Genomic DNA, 26,433 nt, shown 5'->3' on the forward strand with positions numbered 1-26,433 from the left:
AAAAAACAACTAATAATTCGTTTTTTAATGTATTATGCTGCCAAAATGTGCATTTGTGCGTATATTTGGATAAAACTGTCACTCCACGAGAGCGACGTGGATAAAAGCGCTAGGACGCTGTCCGTGGTGCTGAAGCGATATTCTTACAATCCGTTAAGGGGCGCTCACGAGTTCTATCCATGGTAGGCCGACTGTGGTTTCAAATAAGAAGAAGAGAGGTTCCGAGTCTGTGTGAGTGTGTATGTTTCCTGTTTTTGCAGCACAGTTCAAGACGATGGGGTGAGTGTTATTCTTTTGTTATAATTTCAGGGGTAAAATCCACACTTGTATTTAATGCATTGATGTTTTTATTTTAAATGTAGTTTGAGGAGCGAATTGCATGTTTGATCGCCGTGTTATTCGATGTTTTTGGAGCTCGAGCCGCTGTCATCCCACACAATGCAGCATCCCAATGCAAGCTAGCTCCGTGCGAGCTGTCATTTAGAAAAAATCTCTTTGTTTTTTTCCTAACAAGACTAATAAACATAATTGCTGCCTTAATTATAGCCTTTGTGCATAGAATAGGGTTTATATTAATCAGATTTTTTAAAATAACATTATATAGTTATATTAACTCACTTTAGTGGTTATTTAATGAAATCGTTGAATAAAAAAGTAGCAGTATAATATCAATAATGTAATAATTCTGAGTACTAAGGAGAGCTATTTACTATTTTTGTTTGTTTGTGCAGTTTGCCAGAGTCCTTGTGACCTTCAGTGGTGTCTCTTTGGCCACCACCCAGCTGTTTATCAACATGCAAGGTTTCTACTCCAAGCTGGACTCTTCCCCACTGCTGGGGGGAGAGGGCGCCCCCGTACCCCTGAGCCTGGCTGTGGAGACGGAAAAAGCCCAGGCGCTTTTGCAGACTTTCAGCTCCGCCTCCCTGCTGGCCTCGGCGGGTCTGGGCGTCTTCTGCGTGGCGGCGGACCACGCTCTGCAGCTTCCGCTCATCCAGCATCACCTGTGGCTGCGCGCCGCCCTGGACAACGGGACCCATGCTGTTGTGGGGTTGTGGTCCTGGGCTGTGGTCATCGGGCTCAGGAAGAAAAGTGACGTCTATGAGGTGCTGCTGGCGGGTCTCCTGGCGTCCATCATTGACTTGGACCACTTCTACATGGCCGGCTCACTGTCACTCAAGGTGCTTTTTCACACACAAGCAACATTTTAGTTTTGTCGTGATGGGAAAGTACGGTGATTTATTTTTTTTAGTCCACTTATTCAAATTAATATACACAAATGCGTTTTGTCACGCAGGCCGCCGTCTCCTTGCCTCAGCGGCCTCCTCTCCACTGCTCGTCTCTCATTCCCGTCCTCTGCCTGTCCCTCCGCTTACTCATGTGGCTGGGACGCCTCAAAGACGCCTGGTGCTCGTTGCCGTGGATGCTCTTCATATCCATGGCGACGCATCACGTGCGGGACGCTGTGCGCCGCGGCCTGTGGGTGTGTCCCTTGGGGAACACGGCGCCGCTCCCCTACTGGCTTTACGTCAGCACCACAGCGACGCTTCCTCACCTGTGCTCCGTGCTCATGTACCTAACCGGAGCCAGAGACGTCATCTCCACCAAACACGGAGTCGCCATCGATGTGTAGACTCCGTTAGGGGATTGTGAGGTGCAACAAAAGGGATGGCAAATTAATGGAAGGGAGAAACTATGAACCAAATCCCAAACAAATGAGTGCCAACTTTTACTTTCCTATCCTGTAGGTAGTTATTGCTTATTCACCTTTATGATATTTATCCAGTGATGACTAATTGATATTCTCACAAGTACACTGTCTCTCACCAATATTTACTTTAACAAAATGTCTGAAGTGCCGCCTTACTTCAGAATGCTTCAATTGCACTTGCTTTATTGTACTTATGGTCGAATAATATTTTTTTCACTGTCTACATGCTAATTTTCATGTATTTGAATACCAATTAACATCATAATATAATTTATAGATTATTTTAATTTAATGTTTAATTTATTTCTTTAGAAATTTTAAACCGTATTTATTTGCTATTTATTGTTATACTGCTGAGGAAAATGTCGATTAAAACACAGATTTCCACTTCGTATTGCGATTTGACTAAATATATTTAGCTTTGTGTAGAGGCTTGAATACGGGTAGATTTTGTCCTCATTTTTAACCTGTATAGAAAGTCGTCTGTTTTGTTTCAGTATCATGAAAAGGCTGATGTCATCTTGTCTCCACTAGAGGGCGACAAAGGACCACGGTGGAATTGATGATTAGTCCATGGAAACGGTATGTTTATTTTCATCGTGTGCAGCTGTATTATACATTTTGGCATCTTATAGTTTAATAAGACTTTGTTATCACTTCTGCTCTTATAATATAAAAAATGTTTGGAAATATTTGTCACATGTTGGAGTTTTACAAACAGCAGTTTCTAAGGAGACATGCACTTAGAATAATGTTTTTCCAGAAACTAACAGTTGTTAGCCAAACCTCTTATCACTGCTTAAGTCATCCACTTGAAGCCTCTTCTGCACATAAGTTTGTTTCCAATTATTTGCACTGTTTAGTTGCTGTAAAAAAAACACAATACACTTAAAATAAAACAATACAGAGAATGCACTATTATTTTAATCTCAATAAAAAACATCTGGAATATGAGTTTGCTACAGGAAGCACGAGTTGCGGCTTTTTCCATGAAGAATTAAAGAAAGCACCCAAAAACTGCCGGTGTGATAAAATAGTATTTATTTTTTTTACAGAAACATACAAAGGTAGGGAGGGCACAAATAACAGCTTATGATGATATCTGGCAAACAAATGAAGCCACAAAAAAAGAAAAAGACACTATGTACATCTGAGGATGGATGCCTGAAAGAGGCTCCTGGCATCACAAAATAGAGAGAAAACAAAGTTTCTATGAAGACTAAGAAAAGGCTCACATGGAATTATGGACAGTCTCTAATACTGCACTTTGCCCAAAAATGTAATTTTATTACAAAATATGTCTTTTAACACCAAGAAAAAAAAAATCCTAAGTGTTAGTTTAAATCTAATTGAAAAGTTTAACTCAACAATCCCCTCCACATTTTAATTATCTATTTTTCCTAGATATCTAAATTTAATGAAAAAGAACAAACACTATCCTCTCCAATAAATATATTTCTTAGATTGTCAGGGACCTTCTAACTTGACCCCAAAAAATGAAATGATGTTGAATGGTCAGTCCAATAGAATAACAGCAACAATAAAAGCACAATACTGGGGACATAAATACCGATATCCTCAAAAAAAAAATCTTAAATGTGGTTATCTGGAATTTCAAATATTTCCATCAATTCTTAATTACACAGATTCTTTTGAACACCTTTGATTTTCGCAATGAACTGAGCTAATCTGTGGTTTGTGACATACATGTGATATACGATAAACTCACAAAAACAAAGCTTCAACTGGATCTGTGCGTGTTATGCGGGGCTAGCTTGAGAGAACACGGTCATTCGTCAAAGCGCTACTAACTTGACATCGTACGCAATCAATCAGTTGACTGCACAGCTTTTGGATGACAAAAACACAGGCGAGATAATGGAAGAAGAAATACGACACAAACTGAGGTATTTGGGGCTTCTCGTGAGCGCCGCTCGTTACTGTTTACCGAAGATCACAAGCTTTTAGGACACCAAGCGCCGTGAGATTGGCTTTTGTTGGGTAACCATGGTAACCGCTATCTCACCGGACCACACGGCCACAATAAGACTAGTCAAGTAAGGGACTTGAAACTGTCCTGTATTTGTTTTTCCTGTTTCTCCAAAGCTGTAAGGTATACAAGCATTTGGGCAAACTAGGTTAACAATTTGACTATTTGATTTTTCCTTTATTTTAACCCAAATACGATGCGGTCAGGCATCTCCACGGATGGACGAATACAAAAAAAATGATATTAGCATGCAACATAAAAAAAAGCAATACAAGTTGCCCACTTGTTGCCAGCTGCCCTTCTTCAGGCTTCTTTGACGCTTCAATGCTGCCAGATCAACTCTGCCACTCATTCACAGCGTCGAGTCTGTTTGTTATACGTGACCGGATAACCCATGACGACTAAAATAACCCGAGGGGTCATTAGAAACGTCCCACCAGGAGGCTCGTGCTGCAGATGCATTGCGCGGAAATGTCAAAGAGTTTGTCTTGCGTCGTCACAGTTCTTAAACGGATTCCGGTTCGTCTAGGGTAGTTGAATACGGAACGTCGGCGTGCTGTCATGACGGCCGACTCTTCGGAGGAGCCCTAGAACGGGCCGAGGAGTAGATGATGTTTGACTTTAACCTGGAGAGAAGAAGATGGAAAATAGAAGCCACATTAAAAAAATCCATATATCATGTCAGTAAGCAATGCCAGATGGAAATGACAGAGTGGAAGACATATTTACAAGACCATATGTGCTTTTTATAGCGACACGTGGACGGCATTTGCTCAAATGTTTCATTTGATGTTGTTTAATCAATGCGGTGAATGCCAAGAGATGGATTTAGTCCATTGGTATTTTTTTTTTTGTGTATTTGTTTGTTTGCCGCACAGCCATGACACTCGTAATTTTGCAAATGGATTTCGAATAAGAGAGCGTACCCATTGGCTTTATAATTATGTTAGCCACAGAGGCCATTTGTGCCATCCACAACTATCTCCCAAACGGGCAAAGCTGAGGAAATGGACAACCACACGTGTGGGAAGTGATCGTGTTCGGAAAACGTGTGCACAAAAAGAAATTGAGGAAGATAATAGCGATTATTCCTGAAGATGAGTTTCACGCAATGTGGGATTTGCTTGAGCGTTTTATTTCTAACCACCGTGACCGGTCGGCGGGGGGGCGGAGCTAGGCTATGCGACTTAGCCGGCCTACTTTGTTGCTATATTTACCAAATTTTAAGAAGGAAAGAATGCGATGAGCAATAAATCAGCTCAGTGATGAAATGCAATGTCCACAAGTGAGAATCTAACTGATGTATTTACTGTCTTTATGGGTGCTTGGAGTTCTAAACTGCGCTGTCCCTGGTGGTCATGGTTACGCAACGACATACTTGCAAAAAGTTTGGTGGGGTGAGCTGAGGCTACTTTAGACCCAAAAAAAAAAAACATGCCACGAATTTTTTTAGGATGATACTCACATCAAACTGGCAAGGACTTCATTTTGACCATAGAGGTGAGCTCTTGTTTGGTCACATGCTCACGCCGCCTCTGCCTCAACCTGGAAAGCAATTTGCATTTAAAATAATAAATAAATGAATAAAACTAACTGCGGGAATAAATTTAAATAAAATAAAATAAACTGCAAGTTTGTCTTACCACACCACAAAGAAGAGGGAAACGACGGTTGCTACTATAACCACGGCAAACAAAACCAGGAGAATCACCAATCCCAAATTACTGTCGTCTTGCAGAACTGGCCCTGGAAAAAATTTCATGGAGGGAAAAAAAAAATGGTAGGAGTTAAAAAAAAAAATAAAAACACGAGATGCAGAAGTAAAATAAAAACAGCATTGTCAGAGGGACACATGAATGCGTTTTTGGGTATAAATTATTCTAAATAAGCTATCATCACTTTACATTCAGATTTAAAACATGCCAAGAGTAAACAGACTCGCACAAAGTACACAAATACAAATCACAGAGAGGGGAATCCACATTTAAAAAAAAAAAAAAATCTTGTGGTAGTGGACTGATTGATGCGGCCCGGGTAAGAACACACAAAGAGAGTGCATCTGGTTCACAAAACATTTCGAAGCTCTAATCACTCACAGATGCACTTCTCCACAATTGAGCGGCTTTAGAAATCCAAGTGCGTGTTTAGAGCGAATACTTATTTTTTGTGAACACGTGTTGGCAACAGCTTGCCAGGTGTGTCAAACGGCTTGCCGGCATTTACCTTTTCATGAGTTCATAATGTTCAAAAGCAATGGCGGCTGCAGTTAGATGTCATTTGAACAGTAAGCACTAACAGTAAATGATGGCTTATTATTTTGCCGGTAATAACGGTCGCCTGTGGCGACAAGAATGTGCTTCGATCAAAGTTTGACCCCAAACGAATCTTCTTTAATCATCTTGGCACATCGATGTCGAAAAACGTAAACTGATATTGCGAATGGCCACGCGTTTATCATTTGGAGAGACTTACTAAGTGACTTTGAAGTCGATGTTTCTGGCTTTGTGTTGAAGGGAAGAAGATAGTCTGGAAAATTCTCATCCAGAGGTTCAGACGTGGCGGGGGCTGCGGGATGAACGCACAAACACGTACATGTGTCAGTTGCGGTCGACATCATGACTTGCTCAACTCGAGTTGTTTTTGCATCGCTGATGATATGCTGGGCTAAATTTACAAATACCGTAAATTTCGGACTATAAGCCGCGACTTTTTTCACAAATATTGAACCCGGAATCATAAGTTTTGGCTGGTGCGCCTTATAGTCTGGTGCGGCTTATAGTCTGAAAATTACGGTAATCAGATTGCAAATAATGATCTTTTTCTAACCTTCCCAGGGCCGACCGTAACGGAGAGGAGTCCAGTCACTCCACTGGCTATCGGCGTCAAGCTCGTCCCTGGCACGGATTTGAATCTGATGGGGGTGCCCAACCAAGGCGTCAAAAATCTCCACTGAACTGTCCTCGGTGTAAATCTAATGGAGAAAGAAAGGACAGCAAATGGTAAGTACTTGAACGATATGACTTGATGATCTGATCCGGGTTAACTATTAATTAAAATATAAAAGACTAACCTCTGACCAGTACTGAGATCCTTGTGGCCTGTATCGTACATGAAACATGAGAGGGAAAGCATCATGTAGCGGCCACGAGGATGGAAGGTTCCACGAGATGTTAAGCCTCTTTGGAAAACCTTCCACCTCATTGACCAACAGGGACTCGGGAGGGTCAGGTTTTACTGAAAAGACAAAAGTGTTTGGATAAGCTAATGACCATTTACCTGGAATCGCGCTTTGGTTTGTTTTGACGTGTTAATGGCACGTCAGCGCATGCACCGAAAAAAGCTTTTAGTCAAACTGACTCTCCTTCAATGCAAATTAGCCAAATGTGGTTAAAGTGCATAGTAAATACATGACTTTTATTTTATTTATATATATATTATTGTTTATTTTAATTGTATTTATTCATTTATTCATTCATTCCAATTGATTTATATAGTACTCAGATACCTTCCCACCTTTTTTTTTTTTTTTTTAGCATACTTACAGAGCTTATCTAGCTTAAAGCGGGCAGACGTTGTCTCGGAACCAAGCGCGTTCGTAGCCGTGATTCTAAGCGTGTGGATCGTTTGCCAAAAGGCTGGGTGCTCGACATCGCAGTACTTATGGACTGGGTCCACCAGGCAAGGCTGCCCGGCTTGTCCATTACCCCTTGAAAAAGACCCCAAAAAAAAAACTCAAAACTTGCATTCAGACAAAAACAGTGCAGCCAAGTGATTGCAGTAACTGACTTCTACCTGAGGGAGGCGATGTACTCGACTGGAAGAAAGGTTTTTACTGATTCTACCCAGGAGCAGCGAACATGAGTGTGATTAGGAACTTGACAGGAAATGCTGAGCAGCCCTGGAGGGTCTGCAAGAAGAAAAGTCAAAGATAGAACATTCAGACTTGCCATCAAAGAAATAATTGAAGTCGTGGAAGAGGTTTCATAAGCAGTTCGAGGAAAACAGTTCTCTCCCTCGAAGGAGGGCCACTTAGGGAGCCATTTCCTTTTAGAGACACTCACGGCAAATGGAGTCTTTGTCATTGTGATGGAATTAACACGAGTTTTCCTCGAGGACCAAATTTTTCAATTACATAACTGAGTTTAATTTATTGATGAAAGATTGAAACTGTCAAACACTTACGGCCAAGTCTGAGTTTGATGGAGTGAAGGAGGAGCCCGTGGTTGTCATAGCAACTGTAATTGCCCTGGGCCGAAAGGTTAACGTGAAGCAGGACCAACGATCCATCTGATGTCACTTTGTGCCGAGGCAACGCTTGGTTGTCGTCGAGATGCCACGCCACCGGTATCCTACTGGGCCAACGTGTTAGTAAGCTTGATTTAAAAAAAAAAAAAAACGGAATTTAAAAGTCCTTACTTCATTTGTGACTTCCCACATGCCAGTGTCACATTGGAGTCCAAGCGCCCGTACTGCACGTCCGAAACTGCAAACACAGACATAAAATATTAAAGCGCGACGCTTGTCTGGCCGAGGCGCGAGCGCTCGTATTTTGCGGCGCCGTGGTCTGTATTAACGTGATGTATGTGTCACACTTTGCACCGGGGTGGACACAATAACATAACCATAGAAGGTTCGTGGTCCTTCAGGCACCGAGCTGGAACCGACTTTGACGTGCTTGCTTGAGAGTGTTTCGGCTTCTCTGGAAGCTTGTCTGGTTAATCATTTCATGAGCATTAATCAACTCTTTTTGACACAAATAATAAACTAGCTGGATGAGAATAACATTAAATCAGAATCATCTTTATGGGCTCAGTATGTTTAAAAAAAACAAAAAGGCACACAAGGAAATTGTCACTGGTTAGCTTGAGCCGCTCTCGTGGTTTACTAAAGATACCAGCTTTGAAGAGTTCTTCCTTGATCAATGATTATCCAAACAAAAACTTGATTATTGGTCTGCTGCTCCTGTTTGGCACAAAGGTGGAATACAGATTGGACTGTTCACGAGTCACAACATCAGACTTTTTATGTGGGACAATGTCTGACTTGTTCGATTCAAGTAGATGCAGGATTTCATATAAGTTCAACTTATAAAAAGCCTGCAAGATAATTGAATTATTTCTGCCCTAAGAGTATTTTTCCTCACGCAACCTTAGCGGCATTTAGCAATAAAGCAGCCTGACTTTTTCGAGGTCTCCAAAACTGCTTTATCCAAAACACTGCAGTTTGAACGTGCGTGTTTAGATAGCTACATGATATGAACGTTGGCTTTTACAGCACAAGTGGAAAAATATTTGACAGGGAGTACAGAGCTAAGCACACACTAACTTTAATTAATTCACAACTTCTGTGCCCGCTCTGCAGGACTTTTTTTTTTTTTGCTAACTCACAATTTGGCCTAAGTTTCAGTTTCCTGTTTTTCATACTTGCGTCTTATTTGCTCAGGCATAATATGGAGCTTATCAGCTCTGATCATATTGATTTATTTTTTATATATTGTCAGACCCTTCGTTTTTGTGGTTGTGTGTAGTCCAAAGATGTCTGGTTCGAGTGTGTGTCTTCATGTTTTATTGGCAGTCAAGCACATTATTCCCCCAAACCCACAGCGTTCCACTCATATCTGATTTTGCCTCTGGCAAAAAAAAAAAAAAAAAAAAAAAAAGCCACGCCGCATGCATAAGTACCCACACAAAAGCGCACGCACATGCGTTTAAGTGCATGCCTTCACATACACAAATAAACTTTCACGCAAACATATGTGTGGAGGAAAGCTGGTCAAATCAGTTCATGAAAAAGTTTAAAAAAAAAAAAAAGAGTTGTGTTGGGTTACAGGAAGGGGGAATAAAACTGACAGTTTTATGGTCAGTATTCTTATTAATGAAATGAATAATTTAACCTCAGCTTGGATCAGATAACAGACACAGCGAGGAAAAATATTGGGGAGGCGTTAAGAAAAGAGGAAAAATATCTCTGTAAGAAAAAGTTGTGCCGTGACAATTTCTCAATACCGACGAGGGGAAAAAAAAAAAACACGTCGACAATAGAATTTATGCGAAACGCTAACCGAAGAAAAAATTCAAATGGGGCTGAAAATTTTTAGAAACCCATAAAAGTGAACGAAATGAAGGCTTTGCAAGACGATGGAAAAATGTTTTCTTTAGAATGCGTGTCTTTTATGGTATTTTTCCAAAAGACAAAAACATACATTATAACCAGTTATTTGATTCTAAATGCTAGATGTCTTTTTTTCTCTTTAACTGAGCGCCCAAAATAGACCCAAATATTTTTTTATATGTGCATGTGAGTTTTTTTTATTTTTTTTTTAACAAAAGTATTTTTAAATATGTCCTCACGATAAGTGAAGGAGCGTGTGTCTGTTACCTTCATTGGTCCAAATCTGGGCACCACTGAGACATAGTGACCAAGATAAAAACCAGATGACTGTCAGACTCCCAGGACTGGACAAAAGACCTGGCATCTGTAAAGACACACAAGGGATCATCATCAGGACTTAAGACTTATCATAATAGTAATATTTGACTTTTATATTACTTTTAACTTGGATTTTGAGCGAGCAACAATTTCAAAAATGCTGATGTGACAATTTTAGTCCAACTATGAAACTAATAGAAGACAGCCCTGCTCCAAGGCCAGTCAACCACTTTTCCCATTAAACTTAAATTTGCAACCAAAACCATATGTATTATATGTCAAAACATCTTTTTGAAAAATTCTAAAAATAAAATTCCAAAAGATCAGCATTTTTAATCAATTATATAAAAAAAAAAGACTGAAACATGAAACTTAAATATTCACGCAGTATGCGCATTTATTTCTAACATAGCTCCAACGTAACTCTCAAAATCAAATTCAAGAAGACAGCAAAAAAATGGATGAAAATTGAAAATAATATTTGCATTGCGGTGCTGTCCGTCTCTGGCATTATGGTGTTACATTCACCACGTTGCCAGTGTGACCTCTCAAAGCACACTCAGCAGATTCAAAGTTGATATGTTTACATTCCTTCTCCTCTTGCAGCCGTGCCACCTTGCTGCTAGAGGAAAGCCTCGAGAAATGTGAGACCTTCTGTGTCAGCCATTCACATTCGGACCATTACGAAATCCACTTCTAGCAAATTCCATGAATCAATCAATTAGATCTTGGCTCTCTGCTTGTTCACAATCTCAAGGACCACTGATAACTCCTCAAGTTCTTTCCACAGGCTGTTTGTCTCTCTGCAGGATTTCTGTGTGACTCAGTTCTCCCAATTGTCACGTTTCACTATCTCAACAAACAGTAGTAAACTTTCCATAGCCATGGATTTCATCACCAGAATGCCATAACCATGTCTAAAATATGCCTAATAAATCCCAAGAGCCATTTACCTAAAACAGATCCTATAAAGGTCAAGACACTTTATGGAAAAAAAAATATTGGTTTGAACTCCAATTGAAGAAATGAGGCCAAGCTGAGGAATCGTGACAGAGGTCAAGTATTAGCTCATGCTGAATCTTAATAAGTAGCGGAAAGAGAATGGAGTACATACTTCCCCAAAGATCAAAACAAATCCTTGGCTAATGACAAAAACAAGTCATGCTAAAAAGTTGCATGCACACTTGCACGATGACTAATCTGATTCTGGAGTAGACACTTTTAACCGTTGGTCTGTGTGGCAGCACAATCACACATCCTGAGTCACTCGTGCTGCTGCATGCCACTGCACATTCGGTCATCTTTACGAGGGCAAAAAAAAGCAAGACAGGAAAGGGACTGAAAGAGAGAAGGGAAAAAAAAGAAGGTGGGTGAAATGGGGGCTAACATACAAGATGATAGAAAAGAAGGTGAACTATCTGATTTTTATGACTAGATGTTTCCATGACTACGCTTTTCTTTGACTTCAAGTTCTTTTTTTAAAGTATTTTTTATGGATGTTGGCAAACACTTTGGCTGGTCCTCAAATGCAACAAAAGTATAAAAAAAAAAAAAAAATGTGCGTGACTTAGTCAGAAAAAAATTCAGCATCAATTTAGCTAACTGTGTATATTGTATTTATTTTTTATTTTTTTTATGTTGGGTCAATGAGGGAGCTTGTACTCAAGATTAAATAAATGATAAATTGAGGTATCAGCTAGCAGCATGTGTGCGTGCATGAATGTGCACAAGCGCTGAACCAACAAGATTTGAGGGTCAAGCCAAAATGTGCGCCTTGTTAACGGGGGCAACACTACAATGGCTCCTGTGTTTACCCAAGTTGCTATAGCAACAGCTGCACATTCATTTGGCTCTTTTAGACGACAACAACTCTACTGACAGACATTTACGTTTTACTCCGGAGTCAGCCATTTAAAATATAACACACAAATGTTTATGAATGAAGATCATTTCAATCTTGGTATGATGGAAGACAGGACACTTGGTCTTCTCCAAAAGTTGGTGCCATATACAATCTGTGAAAAAATACCAAAGACTAAACACACAAAGAAATAATGGCTGCCATGTGTATACACTCACAGCACTTAGCCAATCTGAAGATAAAGACCAGAGTGGCTATAAGAGATTTTCAGAGTTGGAATAATGACATGTTAAGCAATCTGCCGGAGGCTTGTTATTGAGCTATTCAAATGACTTTTCAGAATTTGGCATGTGTATCACAACCTTGACTTCGGTTTCGTGCTTGTTTGAGTGACTGACTGAACGCTGCGGCAGAATGTTGGCCTAAATTCGACAATGCTGGAATTTCCTTTAGCTCAGCCGCCAGGGCAAGATGGCTACCATATGCTAGATATTCACAAAATGCATACTCGGAGGGTTGGATGTGGATTTGGCCACCGTTTTGCTCACACCTCAAATTTGAAACGAAGTGCACACTTGATAAATATTAACATCTGAGAAGTGAACGGTTGACTCGATTTCTGGTCATTGTTGCCGATACTTAATATACAAGCTAGTTTTTCGCACCAGTGATTTCTGAGGAAGAACTCAAAGAGTTACAACTGCTGAATCTTACCCACAAAAATAAATAGTTCATTAATTGACATTTTTAGTGCATAAAAAAGTAGGCGTGTGACTTGAACTTCTTATTGGGTTTGTTTTATTTATTGCATTCTTTGAAAACTGGTTTTACTTCTTTCCTACCACATGTTTTGGATGTAGCTACTGGATGTTTGTTTTATATTATTATACTTATTAATCTTATTCATTTTGTATTTTTCACGCAGGCCCAAGACATTTTGTTCCATCTGACAACCTGAGGACCAGAAATTGTGTCCAAACAAAAGACATCCCATGGTATGGTTTCTGACAAAGCTCCTTCTGCAAGTTTGAAGGTCAGTTTTGCTCTTGGGCTTCCTAATGTGGCTTGATCTTGGTTACGTAAAATGACTTACACCTTCGCTTTTGCTTTCACGCCAAACGAGACAATGTGCAGACCTTTTTGTTCTAAACAAATGTGCAGCAGCTCTTTCCTCTTTTCATACAAGAATCATTAAAGCTCCATCTTTAGGTCCACTTTTCAATTAACCTCTAAACCCTTAAGTTAGAAATGTCGTAACTACTGGAAAGCATAGAAATAAAAAAAGAAGTCTCCATGAGGAAAATCAACTGCCACACTTTTATGGAGTTCAACACGGCTTGACTGTTTGGATTCTATTCAGATGGAGCCAGCTGTAATAACTAATCTGGGCACCACCAAAAAAAAAAAAAAAAGCATGTGCGTTTGGAAAAGAGGACAATTTAATCTTGCCAATCATGTGCAGATTAATCAACATTTGTCAACTTCCAACAACTTATCACATCTGCTCTCGGTTAAATCAGCAAAGCTTCAATGAAACGCCCAGCCCAAATCTAACCAATCAATTTCTAGCCCTATAATTTATCACCAGATACGGAATCAAACAACAAATTAAGATAAGACATTTGGCTTGCTGTCAAAACCCGGAAAAAAAAATAACTCAACTGCATGAACTCCTACATGCTCAGTTGCATAAGATGATTGCCGCACTTATCACAGTCCAAGTCCATAAGACAGCAGGTTGACTGACCCAGACAAAAAAAAAAAAAAAAATCTGGTTTGCCACACTGTGCTGATCGCCTGAGAGAGCAGAGCGAGCGAGAGAGAGAAAGTAAATGCAGCGTCCAAGTGCGTTTGACTGGCGCCACGCAACTGCTGGAAGCAATTATAGAGACATAAAGCAGATAGCCGTTTTACACAAGACCGAGAATCAAAAATGCATGCATATACGCACAATATGCACATTTAGCAATTGATAAATGTGTCATTTCATAACAATGCACATTTCAAACAGGCATTCCAAACCACTTTCATTGTATTTTTTTTAATATAAATTTTGATTCTAGTTCACACAGATTTCAATTAAAAAAATCATTTAAAGCTAAAATCAGCTATTATTATTTAGCCAGACCTTTAACACAGTTACCAGAGTTTCCGCTATTTTCTTCCAGCAGGAAGGAAAAATATTGGGAAGAGCACCCTACCCCCTTCCCCCTTTTCCACCCATCCCCTCCCACTCAAACGCATTGTGACCATCAAACATTGTAACCCCAAATTTCTCGAGGAGTGAGTCATTCTGCTGGGAATTCCGCGCCTTTGCCCATTGCTACCGACCGTCCTCGTACACAGAAGAAAATTTACGAGTAGAATCTGATATTGGAAAAATAAGTCAGTAAAAAAAGAAAATATGGGATGAACAGACAATAACATAAATCAGCATCTGTTTAACGACGCGTAAAAGTATGAGGACCTTCAAGACCGACAATGCACAGTCCAAACTAATGAGTGTGTGATGATTTACAGTAAACACTGCACAAAAAGCATTTTTTTAAATTATATCAACAGACAAAGCCTTTACATACAGCTCCGAGCAATTTGTCTGGAAGACTTCTAGTAAACAGGAAGTGATGCGTGTTTGCAGGAGTTGATATAAGCGGTGACGCAAAACAGATGATATATGTCATAAAATTTACAATGTTCTCGCCAAATTAAATCCGTGTTCAGATATGCAATGGGTGTTAAGGCACTTGACTTTCAGTTAGGCCATTTTTATTCACCACGTGTCAAGAAGCCATACTTGAATTTTTAAAGACAGTTAATAAATTATCCATGAATAGGCACCTGGAATCTGGGAAGGGAACAAGAAATAACTTAGTGAGTGATAAAAGATGAACATCTGCTTTGAGACATTGGCTATTTGTTTACAATAAGTGCTTGCGTAACTCAAATTATGATTACATGTACTTCTGAGACGTAAGCACTTCTGAATGATTAAAAAAAAATGTCAACGCTTGATTATTAATGGCAAGCTGGCAGAACAAGAAATGTTTAATCAATGTTGTGCAAATAAGAGCCCTCCCCCCAGGTCCTTATGTAAAGCAAACTAGATTAGCTCCATTTTTTTTAGTTTCCTCTTCCGGAAAAATATCTCGCTAATTAGAAGTCATTTCCATGTAAGTGATGAGGGCAGAGAAAGGTATTGCTAAGAGCTGGCGCCCATTTCCAGACTCCAGTCCCGCTATATAACAGTGAAGTTAAGACAAAATGGCCGGCTGTAAATCATCCCAAAATTAAAAATATGACAAATTTTAGCATGCAACATACAATAGAGAAAACTGTTAAAAATCCAAAAATTATAGACTTCAGATACTGCTGTGGTTCTGAAACAACTATAAAATTCCAAATAAAATTTGATTCCACATAATCAAAATAAGTAGGAGCAAAGCATGCATGGCAGCTACAGATTTATACCCGCTCTGACAGGTTAGTGTTTTTACACTTTTAAAAAAAAAAAAAAAAACTTTGTCTGTAGGCGATTGTAATCTAACAGAAAAGACTTAACATTTAACTTAACATCATTTCTATTAGTTTCTGTCATGTACCTGCCAAATCTGATATCATCATCATGCTCCATAAGGCCTCTTTAACCTCCTTGAAAAATACAAACGCTCCATAAAAACAACAAACACAGCAGCAGCAGGGGAGCCACGAGGCATAAAAGCACAGAGAGGGAGAGGAAAAGAAAAGAAATGGAATTTGGGTCAAAGGTCACAGTCAAATTTCACTGAAAAGGTGGAGCTGGTTCATCCTCATCTTCAATAGACATTCCAACACGATGATGTCGGCACCGACGTGAGCTCACATAAAATGTATTTTTCACGGCCGCTTGTTTTTCTCAAGAACGGATTCTTCGTAGAAATAAGTTTTGCTTCGTCACGGCAGACTCAAAAACGAAAGTGACAAGTCTATCAATTATTGAGGATGAGTCCGTAAGGGTGCAGACGGGAAATGAAAGCGTGGCCGCACAAGTCGAGGTTGCGGAAGAGTATTTTTTTCACGTTTTGTCTGATAAACTTGCGTGTTCGATACCACTTTTATTCCGACTGATACGATACCAAGTATCTGATACCACTAGTATGTGTGATACCATGTTCATTTTAAAGAGATTTCTATCATTTTTCTTAAAATGCCAGAAATTACTGCCATTTTTTTTTTTAAATTCTCATTTCTAATCTTGAACGGCCACAAGTTGGCAGTATCGAGAGTTCCGATACCAATAGCCAGGTTACTGACATTATCCCGCTCTTAAAAAACATTCAAATAAAATAGATTAATATAAATAACTGAGGTTTATGCAGGTAAAACGTTTATTTTCAATTAAAATTCCATGAGCATTATCATAACACTATCACTATTTTTATTGGTCAGTGAAGCTTAAAGGAAGCCACAACTCTAAGCCACAAGACCAGACTCCACTTTGGTGGCTTCACGATGTGGCTTGGACCAGTCGGAACTGTAATTAATATCGGGAAGCAAGGTCGGGACTAGAAAGAGACCAACCGCTTCGAATTTGAAGATTATTATTTTTAATGCAAAGTACTGCCTCAAAAATACTGCACTCTACTTTTTGAGTGTCGATAGACGAGATGAAAAAGAAGTAGAGTGGAGAAGAAATGCCCCATTGTAGGGCCCCTCAAAGTTGGTTCAATATCAAAAGCTGGCTCTCTCTGCCTCTCTCATACAAACACACACATACCGAGAAAAGTATGGCCTCAGAGTCGGAGCTGGCAGCCAGCGCCGAAGTTCTTGGAGCAGCTTTCGCTCTAATTTTGAATTGATTACCAAGGGCCCACATGTGCCGAGAAGAGAATATGAAGACTCGTATGATTATGTGTTTATAAGTACGTTCGGAACCTCTGGGTCACTACGCATGTGCTGAACGTATAGTGCCCATATGTGAGTCTGTGAGGAGGTCCATATGGACCCAGTATGTGTACACATATACAGTTTGTCTATGTGTATCTTGGCTAGTGTTGGAGAAGAGATTGGACTGCCAGGAAGAGCTGTCTGCAGGCTATCAAGGGAAGCTGAATTGAAACGAGAACCAGAACCTCTCTGAAACGCAATTCAGCGAGTGAGAAAAATAACTAAGCCAGGCCAAAAAATATGATTTTGTGCTTCAGTAGAAAATGTTGGCTCACTAGAAGTTGAGTATGAATAGTGGAAAGGTGACGATTTGCAATCTGCAGGTTTGTTTTTGTGAGGACACGTTTTATTGCCGTGCCTTTGACAGCGGTGAACTTCTTTATAAATGTTGATGACACTGAGACTAAGAACACGTATTTATCGTTTGGTCATGATAGTTTGTTTTATTTATTAGTGGCAAATTTCTCGTACACTTGCGTAACAGTAAAATGATCAAACTAAATGATACAATTTAAAACTAGGGAAGGGCGAGTACCGATAACGGCCTTATTTTGAAGTATCGGAACTTGCGGTTGAGTAGCAGTATTGGCGCCCTCTAGTGGCCGTTTTATGATCAGAAACACGAAATCAGAAGAATAGGTAATTGCCGTTGCTTTCCGGATGATTTTAAGAAAAAAATGCTATAATGGGAAATATAAGAATGGAATAATGGAAAATTGACTTTATTTGGCCAGGATCAATTTTGATTCCTTTTTCATCTAACTCATCCTTTTGAACTAATCTGTGAGGATTTTTAGACAGTGGAAAAACAGAACCTGTAATGAAGAGATTTTCTGGTTATATAAGGGGATCAAACATAGTTTTCTCCCAAAAATGGACCAAGGAGAGATTACAGTACTTTTCCTGATTAGCCAGAAAGGTGCAAAATGAAAAGTAGTTTGCGCCGCCTCAAACTCATACATGGTAATTCTGTGTTCATTGAACGTAAAACTTAATTTTTAAAACTTCCACACTGGATTTGAAGTGGAAGAAGAGCATCATCTCCCTTCCCTAAAGCATCCTTGCACAAAATGCCCTTTTCTAATTGGAGTGACAGTCAAGAGGGGGGCACAAATTGCTGCTTATTTTAAGCAAAATACCTTTACTCTACTACTCCTGTGACGCCCCCCTAGGCTTAGGTCTGTTTGCATTCCTGTTGGACTCTATTTAAAGCCTTGATCACTTCACTGGCTGCAGGAATGCACATTTGTAGTGCCTAGACCACTGTCTCAAATCTATTTTCTCTCCAGTGGCAACCGCCCCATGAGAACAGGTATGATGTTGTTTATCATCGGGTGGAGAGGGGGGAGGGGGGGTGGGGGGCAAGCTGCCCTCTTTGAGGCTCTTATTACTACTAAACAAACAAACACCAATTGGACTGCAAAACACATACTATGCTCATAAAATGATAATAAACAATTATCAAGTAATTTAGATAAGACATCAAATGTTAATGTAGAACATGTCCAGAAAAGCGCTATATAGATTTGGTTTATTATTATTATTATTATTATGCATTCTAAGTTTTTGCTTATCGCATCTGATAGTAGCATGACACGTCCCCACGCGGACAACATCGGAGTAATGTCCCTGCGGTCCCAAAGAGTGAGCCGGATAAACTTTCTGGCAGCCGCACGCGCATGCAGCCAGCGCGCTTAGCGAATGTCCTAACACCCCCCCTCCCCTCCCCTCCCCTCCCCTTTCCCCCCGTGCGCTCTAGTTCAACGGTTTGAAATGAACTAACTTACCTTGGAAAATCTCTCCCCTTGAGTCAAGCGGACATTATTATTTCGTCTCCCATGTTTGGAACTATCGATAGGTGTTCTTCGGATTCCCGGAGAGACGAGAGGTGAACGAGCGCGACACGGTAACCGAGTAGGACAAGCAGGAGGGGGTAGGAGAAGGGGCAGGAGGGTGGGGGCAAGGGAAGAAGGCCGGTCAAGCTGGGAGAAAGCTCATTGGACGAGCGAGCTGCCAATCATTTAACGAGTAGGCGGGGTGTGACTGTAAAGCGATTATATTGAGTCTGGGAAAAACAACACAGGGTACAGGTCTGAGGAGAGCGACAGTGGGGACCGAAAAACCAACTGTAGGGTCGTGATTTTTGTTCAAAATATCAGCTTTTGGAGGTTTATAAGTGCTACAAACACATTGCAAAAGTAAAGTCCCGAGAGAACATGATGATGTTATTGCGTCCCTCTAATTGAATACACATGATCATTCCTCATACAAACTTGTTTACTGTATGTTCCAAATGTATTTCTGATCAAAGTCATCAATCAGAATAGATAGATCATTGGGTCGTCGGTACAAATGCATTGTGTCATTTAAAATAGATTTCCATCTGTTTGATGAGTCACTGTCTATATGTGGATCCAAGCTTGTTTCATTTACTGATACAGGATCTATTTCTATTCTAATCCGTTGCACAATGAGAGAAAATCACTTGAAAGCCATTATAAAAAAACAACAGCCTTGTTTATACCTGGAAAAAAACAGCACTCAATCTAATGCAGTCGAGAAAAAAAATATTTTGACATTAGCAGTCAGTAGAGCAAGATTTTTGATCAACCCGTTTTTGCATTCCACTCTATTCAAAGAAAGAATGATTATAATTCAAAATCGGATGAGTCACAGTCTGTCTCGTTAAAAACAATTACGGTGAACAAGACGCACAAAGCGACAAATAGCAACTTGTCTGTTTTGCTTGAAACTGTTTCGTTCAACTCCTTCCAAAGAATTAGTTTTTCTTTTTTTAAAATTTGATCTAAAACCGATGTTGAATTTAGGGCGAGTCACTGCCCGTCTCAAAAGATAAAATTAGGCAGTGAACAAGACTATAATAAGACAAATGACCCCTTGTTTGTTTGTATTATCTGCATTTAAATTCAAAAATAGTATTCACGAGATCTTTTGCATTACTCAATTATTGTTTTTAAGTTTTATAAGATGTAGTGTGGATCCACGTCTTGGACTTCTTCCTTTTAGATGCTTCATATTTATTTATTTTTTTCCTGAGTCTGGAACCAATAATTTCAACTTTCTATCAATGAACTAAACGGGGTGACTTTACTACGGCTGACGCCTGTTGAATGCATGTTGCGACCCCTGCAGTATTTCTTGTGTCATTACACACGCATTTGGAAAAATACGGCTGGCCATTCACACTGTAAAAAGTTGAACCAGGGTTTTGTGAATGTCAGATAAAAACTGTATAAATTTGATTAATATATAACTTTAATTTAGAGTCTGGAGTAGATTTTAGTCAAAAATACCCCTAATTAATCCCATCATTGGAATGGTCTATTATGATGATGTCAAAATGAGAACCTGTGACCCTTGACCCATCCATCATCAGTCTATTATTTTCACTTGCATTTGCCACACTCCATTTTTTTTTTGTTCGTTATGTGCATCACGCAAACTGCACATGCCAATGTTTAAAACAACAACACCACCCAGTGTTGACGCACTCACAGCATAGTTGACATTTTATTCTCCTCTACATCACACACAAACGGGTACTAAAAGCACTAACGACCATTTAATCCCTGCATGCTCGGCGTCATTTCCAGCCAGTGGGTGGGTCGCCACTGACTCGTGAAACATACCAGCCAAGAAGTTCTGCAAAGTCACCACCATTCACAAACAACACACTTCTCTCTCTCCCACCCTCACTTGTCGCTCCAGCACTCCGAGGGTGAAGTCACACTTTCCCGTCCCGGCTCGAAAGGCAAGTTGTTGGAACAATTTTCACTTTTTAACGAGATTATTTTGCTTTACATTTCAATAATAGTACTCTTTTTTGTTTTCTAGGTGAACCCAAAACAAACATCTGTTCGGTATCTGGATTGGGATTTATCGATTGTTCAACTTCACCTGTTCAATAACAATCTGTGCGTGGATATATAACCAGCATCATCAAGATGACGCTCCTTCTCTCAGTGTTTTTTTACCTGTCAGTTGTTCAGATGTGTGTGGGGGATCAACCTTTGGAGGAAGTCATTGTAGTAAGTAAGTAAAAGGCATTTCATTGACAAAAAGATACAAAGTAAAAGTAGGAACTGAATAAATTAGTAATACGATAGGAAGATTCATTACTAAAATGGCTGAGCTTAACAAGAAAAGGCACGATAGACGAGTTTTCATGCACAAACTTGGTGTATTGGTATGACACAATGGCAAAATGTGGTCTGGCTCAGGATTATGACTCAGAGGCTTTGGCACTGTGGGAAAAAATTGTCATCGCTGAGCTGTTATTTCTGTTGGCTGAGTGGAGTTGGGGTAGGGAGTCTCTTAGGAAGAATAATAATCACAGCTATTCAGCACCAAATGTGGTGAAAGAAAAAAAAGTAGATTAGATAGACTTCGCGGCTGTTGAGTTGAAGTACAAGATGAAGTTTGTTTCGTCTGTTCTGTGGCCCAAAGGAGAAGCACCTCGATTGGGTGGCTGGTCTGAGAGAAGTCCAGAATCACAGGAGGTTCAGGCGGCGACTCAGCACGCCGTCGACATGTTCAACACACATTCAAATGGCAGGAAGTTGTTCAAGCTGGTTGCCATCACATCTGCGGAATCTCAGGTTGGATTGCATGAAGGAATTCTTGATGCAGTTGATATATATTTTTTTTTTTTGATGCGCTTTGAAAACATGAAATGTTTTTGTCTCACTGCCCGATAGGTGACCAACGGCATTAACTACAAGATTGATGCAGTGCTGGGAAAAACTAAGTGCCTCAAGGTTGAAAATCATGACTTGAACACCTGCAAACTTGAGAAAAAGGTACAGTAAAAAAAAAAAAAAAATATATATATATATATATATAATTTGTTTATTTTTGTTGTTTGCTCCTGTGCAGCATCTCAGGTGCCACTTTGAGGTGTCATTCAACCCTCGCAACAACAAACACGAGCTTCATACACGCAAGTGCAATAGGCTGGCAGCCAACAACATTCAAGCTTAACTTTTTTCCCCCTTTTGTATTTCTTAACGTTTTGCTATGACGACTGAAAATGTCGCGTGTGTCATGAGCAACTTACTAGGACACGGACACATAAATAAAGTGCGTGGTTTATAATGAATCAAGGGAAGCGGGTAGTTGTATGTCGGAATCATTTTATTATGTTAGAAATGCAAAAATTTACAAAAATCACTTTTTTACATACAACACTTTTTTTTTTTTTTATAACCGCAAGCCTCTTGGAAACATTTAAAGAAATATTTTTGAACTTGAGCTCATACTGAGAGTGCTGTTATCAGTTTTTAGCAAAATTTCTAATGCAGTGAAAAAGTAAAAAACTTATTTTTTTCCTACTATGCACTTTTTAGTGTCAGACACTGGTCTCAATGTGAGGTGAATTCTTATTGCTCAGTATACGGGACAGGGTTCGGTGATGATTTTTATACCTAGAAGAAATACACACACAAAAAATATCTAGTATTAGTTCTTGCAGTATTACACATTTAGGTACAGGTGCAAAAAATGGAAAGAATAATCTGATACTAACTTGCTAACAACCATTTGTATCTCCTTGTTCTCCTCTTCTCGCAACTTCAGTAGAACCTGCTCCAAGATGGGAAGCTCCAAATTCAAATACTGAGCCACCTTGGAGATTATATCGGCGGGGGGGTGGGATCAGTGATTTATTTTTACTCTGTGATTTTACTCGGCACACTCACATCATTGCTGACTTCCTCTTCATCCATGTCCATCAAAAATATCTTCATGGTGTCATCAGAGGGGCCCTGTAGGATGCGTTCCCACAGCGGTTGATCTCTATTGGTCATCTTCCTCTTTTCTACACACAACAAAAAGGCAATCAAGGCTTTCATGATTTGAACTTTTTGATTTTACTTTTCGATATTCCATCGATATAACAAAAAAAAAAAAAAAAACTTACCCCCACTCTGGTGAACACAGTATAGTGCAAACTCCTGCGGGCCATTCTCAATCTGTGATGGGGAATCGAATTCTGTCAAAAGTCTGTGAGGAAAGTGCTTTTCTGAATTTTAATTTCACCTTGAATTTGTTTAGTAGCTGTCCAATGACTTGGTTTGTGGTCATACCACTAGTAATGCGGACTTTGGTGGCTGTGCCGAAGGAAGGCGTGAAGATGGATGTCTAGCAAGAATGTGAGACATGGATGAGTAATCTTGCAGACCCCTGGTTACTAACACTCGAAAAAATATCCATTAGAAAACCGCACAAAAATTCTAAACCAAAACACAAACTGGTTCATGAAGCATATATGAAGCTTCATTTTCCCATTAGTGTCCCTGTAATGTTGTGACCAGTGAGTGTATGTACAAAACCTTACTCGGGACGTACCTTGTAGTTGTAGAAGTGCCCATTGATCGAGAAGCGGTGCTGTCGCTCTCTCTCTCTTTGCGCCGCCGACTTGCCTCGACGATTCCTTCTCTTGACTAACGATGCATCGCTCATACATCGGAACAAATTAGACTCAAACTCCTTGCTCTTTTGCCTCGAAGGACGCAGCGTTGTGGTCTCGTATACAGGCGCTTTGGAATACACACATAAAATAGTCGGACTGTAGTTCTAAATAATAAAAAATTAAATAAAAATTGTAAACCTGGTGGAGAGTTTTTAATTTCTGTTTCATGTGCTGTGCCGACAATCTCATCTATTTGATGGAGGTCGACATACTCCCCCCATCTTGACATGCCCCTAAAAAGACAAGTTTGTTAATTTCATTGAACAATGTAAACACAACGAGCACTTTTGAAAAAGTGGACTCTAACACAAAGCGCTGTGAAACGACAAAAGGCGAATTTGACGCTCTTAAATCTACTCAACCTTCTGTTTTCAGGCGGGCTGACTGGGCTGATCGGGTCGGGTGAGGTCAGGGAAGCAAAAGGTGTCATTTGTTTCTCATCCTGGATTTTTAGCCGAATAGGTCTTCGGATTCCCCAGCAGATATTTAGGAATCCTTCTACGATGACTTCGTCGTCATTACTCTGATTTAGAATCAACAAATAATAGCGTCAGGAATATATCAGTCCAATGCATACAAAATAATTTCTACCTGGGAATAACTGAGATGAAGTTGAATCTGATCCTTGAGGAAGCAGTTGTAGGTGCTTATCAACGACAAAAACTCTGCTCTAAAAACAAAAAAAATAGAAAGTCCAAAGGTCAACTTGGAAATGGATTCCTGATTGTTTGCTAGGAGTCAACCCACCTGGACAAAGTCCTCCCATCTCCCGCCTGGATGAGCGGAGGAAGACTTGCCTCATTCATCTCGGACGGCATCAACTCCTGCACAAAAATAACCCCCACGAGCTTGGAAAAAGAATCAAAACGCTGCGGACGTCACATGCTCCTAAAAATAGATTCATTCTCACATTGGATAAATCTACGTCCCCCACCTCCGTTCTTGGATATCTTTTGCGCTTTGTCCTCTTTGTGTGAAGTATTTCTTCCCAGTCTCTCTCTCAGTAGTTCTAGTGTTATATTTATCCTCTTCTCTTCTCTCTCTCCGTCCCAGCCGTCACTCTCTCTTGAAGAGAGTTAATAACAGTACTCCACCCAGCAACCAGTGATGACAGTGTACGCTGTTTATCCTTCAGCAACATTGGAATCGTTCGCACCAGTGCTGTCTCTTTGCATTGGTTCCTTTATTTTTTTTTTTCACTGGTGACACAACTTAGCCGTTTGGCTTCTGTGCAGTGCTGTCTCAGCATGTTTGCTGCTAAGAAACATGCCAGGTATTTGCTAGTTGTCGCCAGTAACCATCTGGCTGACTTCTTCACACTGTGCATTTCACGCAACATTTAAAAGGCCGGTTTGATTTTAGTGGGGGGAAAAAAATCTGGTTTTGCATGAAATTCTGTGGGAAAGGTTTATGAACGGAAATAATTATTCAGATTTTTTTGGGTAATACAATTTTTTCTCATGGGTGAAAAATTCTGTGATTAAATAGGTGGAAGTGATTTTGATATATATTTGGTAGAAAAAGAATGACTTATAAGTTATGTTGCCAACTTGCCAGAACATTTGAGGACAAAAGTAATAAAAATACTTTTCCCTTTGCAGTAAACTTGATTTAATAATAGTGCATCTGTCTATTAACTGGAATTGACTTCCCTATTATGTCAGCAGAGGGAGTAAGAGTATCAAACTGAAAAGCTTCAAGTCAGTTTTTTTTTTAATAAATCATTTTTTGTACCCAATAGAATGCACACAAAGTCTGTGTAAATTGATTTGCATTACAGGATATAAATTTAAAGCCTTCTCTCCCTCCCACCCCACTTGTGTTTGTGTTGATGATGTGAGAGTGAACTTGGTCTCTGTCAAGTCTTAACAAGTAGGTTTCAAGGCCTGGAGCAAAAATATCACACCCGTGGTGGTCCCACCTACATCGAGTGTGTGTGTGTGTCTGTGTGTGTGTGTCACAAACATGTTGATCAAAAAGCAGTTGTGAATCTTCTTTATGCAAAACAATGTTTGTGTATTCCAGCACAGGGCAGTAAACATAAAAAGAAAGTCATCTTTGCAGCTTTGTTATTTTTAATAGCCAGGTATAATTTATTCTGCAAAGCAAAATGATTCCTGATCACAAATTGTCAGCTGTAATATTTTCCACAATGAAATAAAAGGTGTATGCTGTGTAGACTTGTAAAACAGGAAAGGAGGTCAAGTAAAATGAGTAACACCCAGTTTCTTTGCCCCGCCCCTATCATCTTTCTCTTACAAGTCCCTAATATTAGTTTTAGTTTTAGTTCCTCACTAGTTTTAATATGACAGAATATAAGAATAATTTGAATGACAGAATCTCATCTTAAACATCCATCCGGGAGAATCACCTGTTTATTACAAAGTAGAACCGGTTCTAAACTGAAACCAAAAAATCAGTGTATGTAAATGACCTGTGCAATACTTTTTATATAAAGAGACAAAAAAAAAGGTGTGTGGTACAAAAAATCAGTCCTACCTGATGATCAATTTATCCTCACAATGACTTTCATGTTTGATGTCTTCTCTCATGTGTGTTTTGATAGGTCCAGAGTGCAGCACGAGGAGCACATGTGGAGCTCAGGTATCAAAATGCAACAGTTGGTTAATCATTGGAGGAGGAGAAATGGAAGAAAGGTAGGGCGGAAGGTAGGGCACCACTAACTTGCTTTTTGGTGCTGTGCGAGTGTATTGATTTGCATGATTAAAATATAGCTTATCATTTATACATTGCATTGAAATGTATACTTATATATACGATATTCATATAAGTTCATACTTCTTTTACTTCTTGAACACAGAATGCATAGTAAAGTCATTTCCTGCCATTAAAGTCCCTACATTGTAAAACAGACACAATATTAAAAATAGCACTATAGCACCACCCAGTGGTTGAATCATTTAAAACATGTTTTGACCCTAGAGGGCATTGTGAGGACCATTTGTTCTCAGCAGCCTGCTACTACATACCAATATTTACAACAAGCCTCAGGCACGAATATTATAATAATA

At 39.7% G+C, this 26,433-nt stretch overlaps 4 protein-coding genes across 6 annotated transcripts; 2 read left to right on the forward strand and 2 right to left on the reverse strand.

Moving 5' to 3' along the window:
* The first annotated feature begins 193 nt into the window (after window positions 1-193).
* Window positions 194-2,844, forward strand: tmem267 (transmembrane protein 267). The gene is made up of 3 exons (XM_049737867.1): window positions 194-279; window positions 732-1,178; window positions 1,295-2,844. Exons 2-3 carry the CDS (start codon window positions 795-797, stop codon window positions 1,628-1,630), a joined length of 720 nt encoding a protein of 239 aa, XP_049593824.1. The 5' UTR covers window positions 194-279; window positions 732-794; the 3' UTR covers window positions 1,631-2,844.
* On the reverse strand, window positions 2,733-18,858 carry il11ra (interleukin 11 receptor subunit alpha). 2 transcript variants are annotated; one of them, XM_049737849.1, is made up of 12 exons: window positions 18,699-18,858; window positions 10,077-10,173; window positions 8,115-8,181; window positions 7,881-8,047; window positions 7,491-7,605; window positions 7,241-7,404; window positions 6,769-6,932; window positions 6,525-6,669; window positions 6,171-6,263; window positions 5,342-5,444; window positions 5,164-5,243; window positions 2,733-4,324 (listed from the first exon to the last, which is right to left on the reverse strand). In XM_049737849.1, the coding sequence occupies exons 2-11, from the start codon at window positions 10,171-10,173 to the stop codon at window positions 5,165-5,167; spliced, it is 1,194 nt and encodes a 397-aa protein (XP_049593806.1). In that variant the 5' UTR covers window positions 18,699-18,858; the 3' UTR covers window positions 2,733-4,324; window position 5,164. The 2 variants fall into 2 exon arrangements, with proteins under 2 accessions (XP_049593806.1, XP_049593805.1); XM_049737848.1 differs by having other exon boundaries at window positions 7,881-8,050.
* On the forward strand, window positions 6,551-22,030 carry si:busm1-57f23.1 (uncharacterized protein LOC368621 homolog). Of its 2 annotated transcripts, XM_049737869.1 has the most exons (7): window positions 6,551-6,697; window positions 12,914-13,021; window positions 20,526-20,683; window positions 20,767-20,964; window positions 21,379-21,530; window positions 21,630-21,731; window positions 21,808-22,030. In XM_049737869.1, the coding sequence occupies exons 4-7, from the start codon at window positions 20,877-20,879 to the stop codon at window positions 21,910-21,912; spliced, it is 447 nt and encodes a 148-aa protein (XP_049593826.1). In that variant the 5' UTR covers window positions 6,551-6,697; window positions 12,914-13,021; window positions 20,526-20,683; window positions 20,767-20,876; the 3' UTR covers window positions 21,913-22,030. The 2 variants fall into 2 exon arrangements, with proteins under 2 accessions (XP_049593826.1, XP_068508987.1); XM_068652886.1 differs by lacking the exons at window positions 6,551-6,697; window positions 12,914-13,021 and having other exon boundaries at window positions 20,500-20,683.
* Window positions 22,031-22,046: 16 nt separating this feature from the next.
* On the reverse strand, window positions 22,047-26,055 carry rassf6 (Ras association domain family member 6). The gene is made up of 11 exons (XM_049737859.1): window positions 25,901-26,055; window positions 24,149-24,225; window positions 23,993-24,071; window positions 23,764-23,924; window positions 23,540-23,634; window positions 23,278-23,468; window positions 22,969-23,070; window positions 22,850-22,901; window positions 22,629-22,747; window positions 22,457-22,554; window positions 22,047-22,355 (listed from the first exon to the last, which is right to left on the reverse strand). Exons 2-11 carry the CDS (start codon window positions 24,217-24,219, stop codon window positions 22,280-22,282), a joined length of 1,044 nt encoding a protein of 347 aa, XP_049593816.1. The 5' UTR covers window positions 24,220-24,225; window positions 25,901-26,055; the 3' UTR covers window positions 22,047-22,279.
* Between the last annotated feature and the right edge of the window lie 378 nt (window positions 26,056-26,433).

This window comes from Syngnathus scovelli, chromosome 13, assembly GCF_024217435.2.
Source record: "Syngnathus scovelli strain Florida chromosome 13, RoL_Ssco_1.2, whole genome shotgun sequence".
NCBI classification, from domain to species: domain Eukaryota; kingdom Metazoa; phylum Chordata; class Actinopteri; order Syngnathiformes; family Syngnathidae; genus Syngnathus; species Syngnathus scovelli.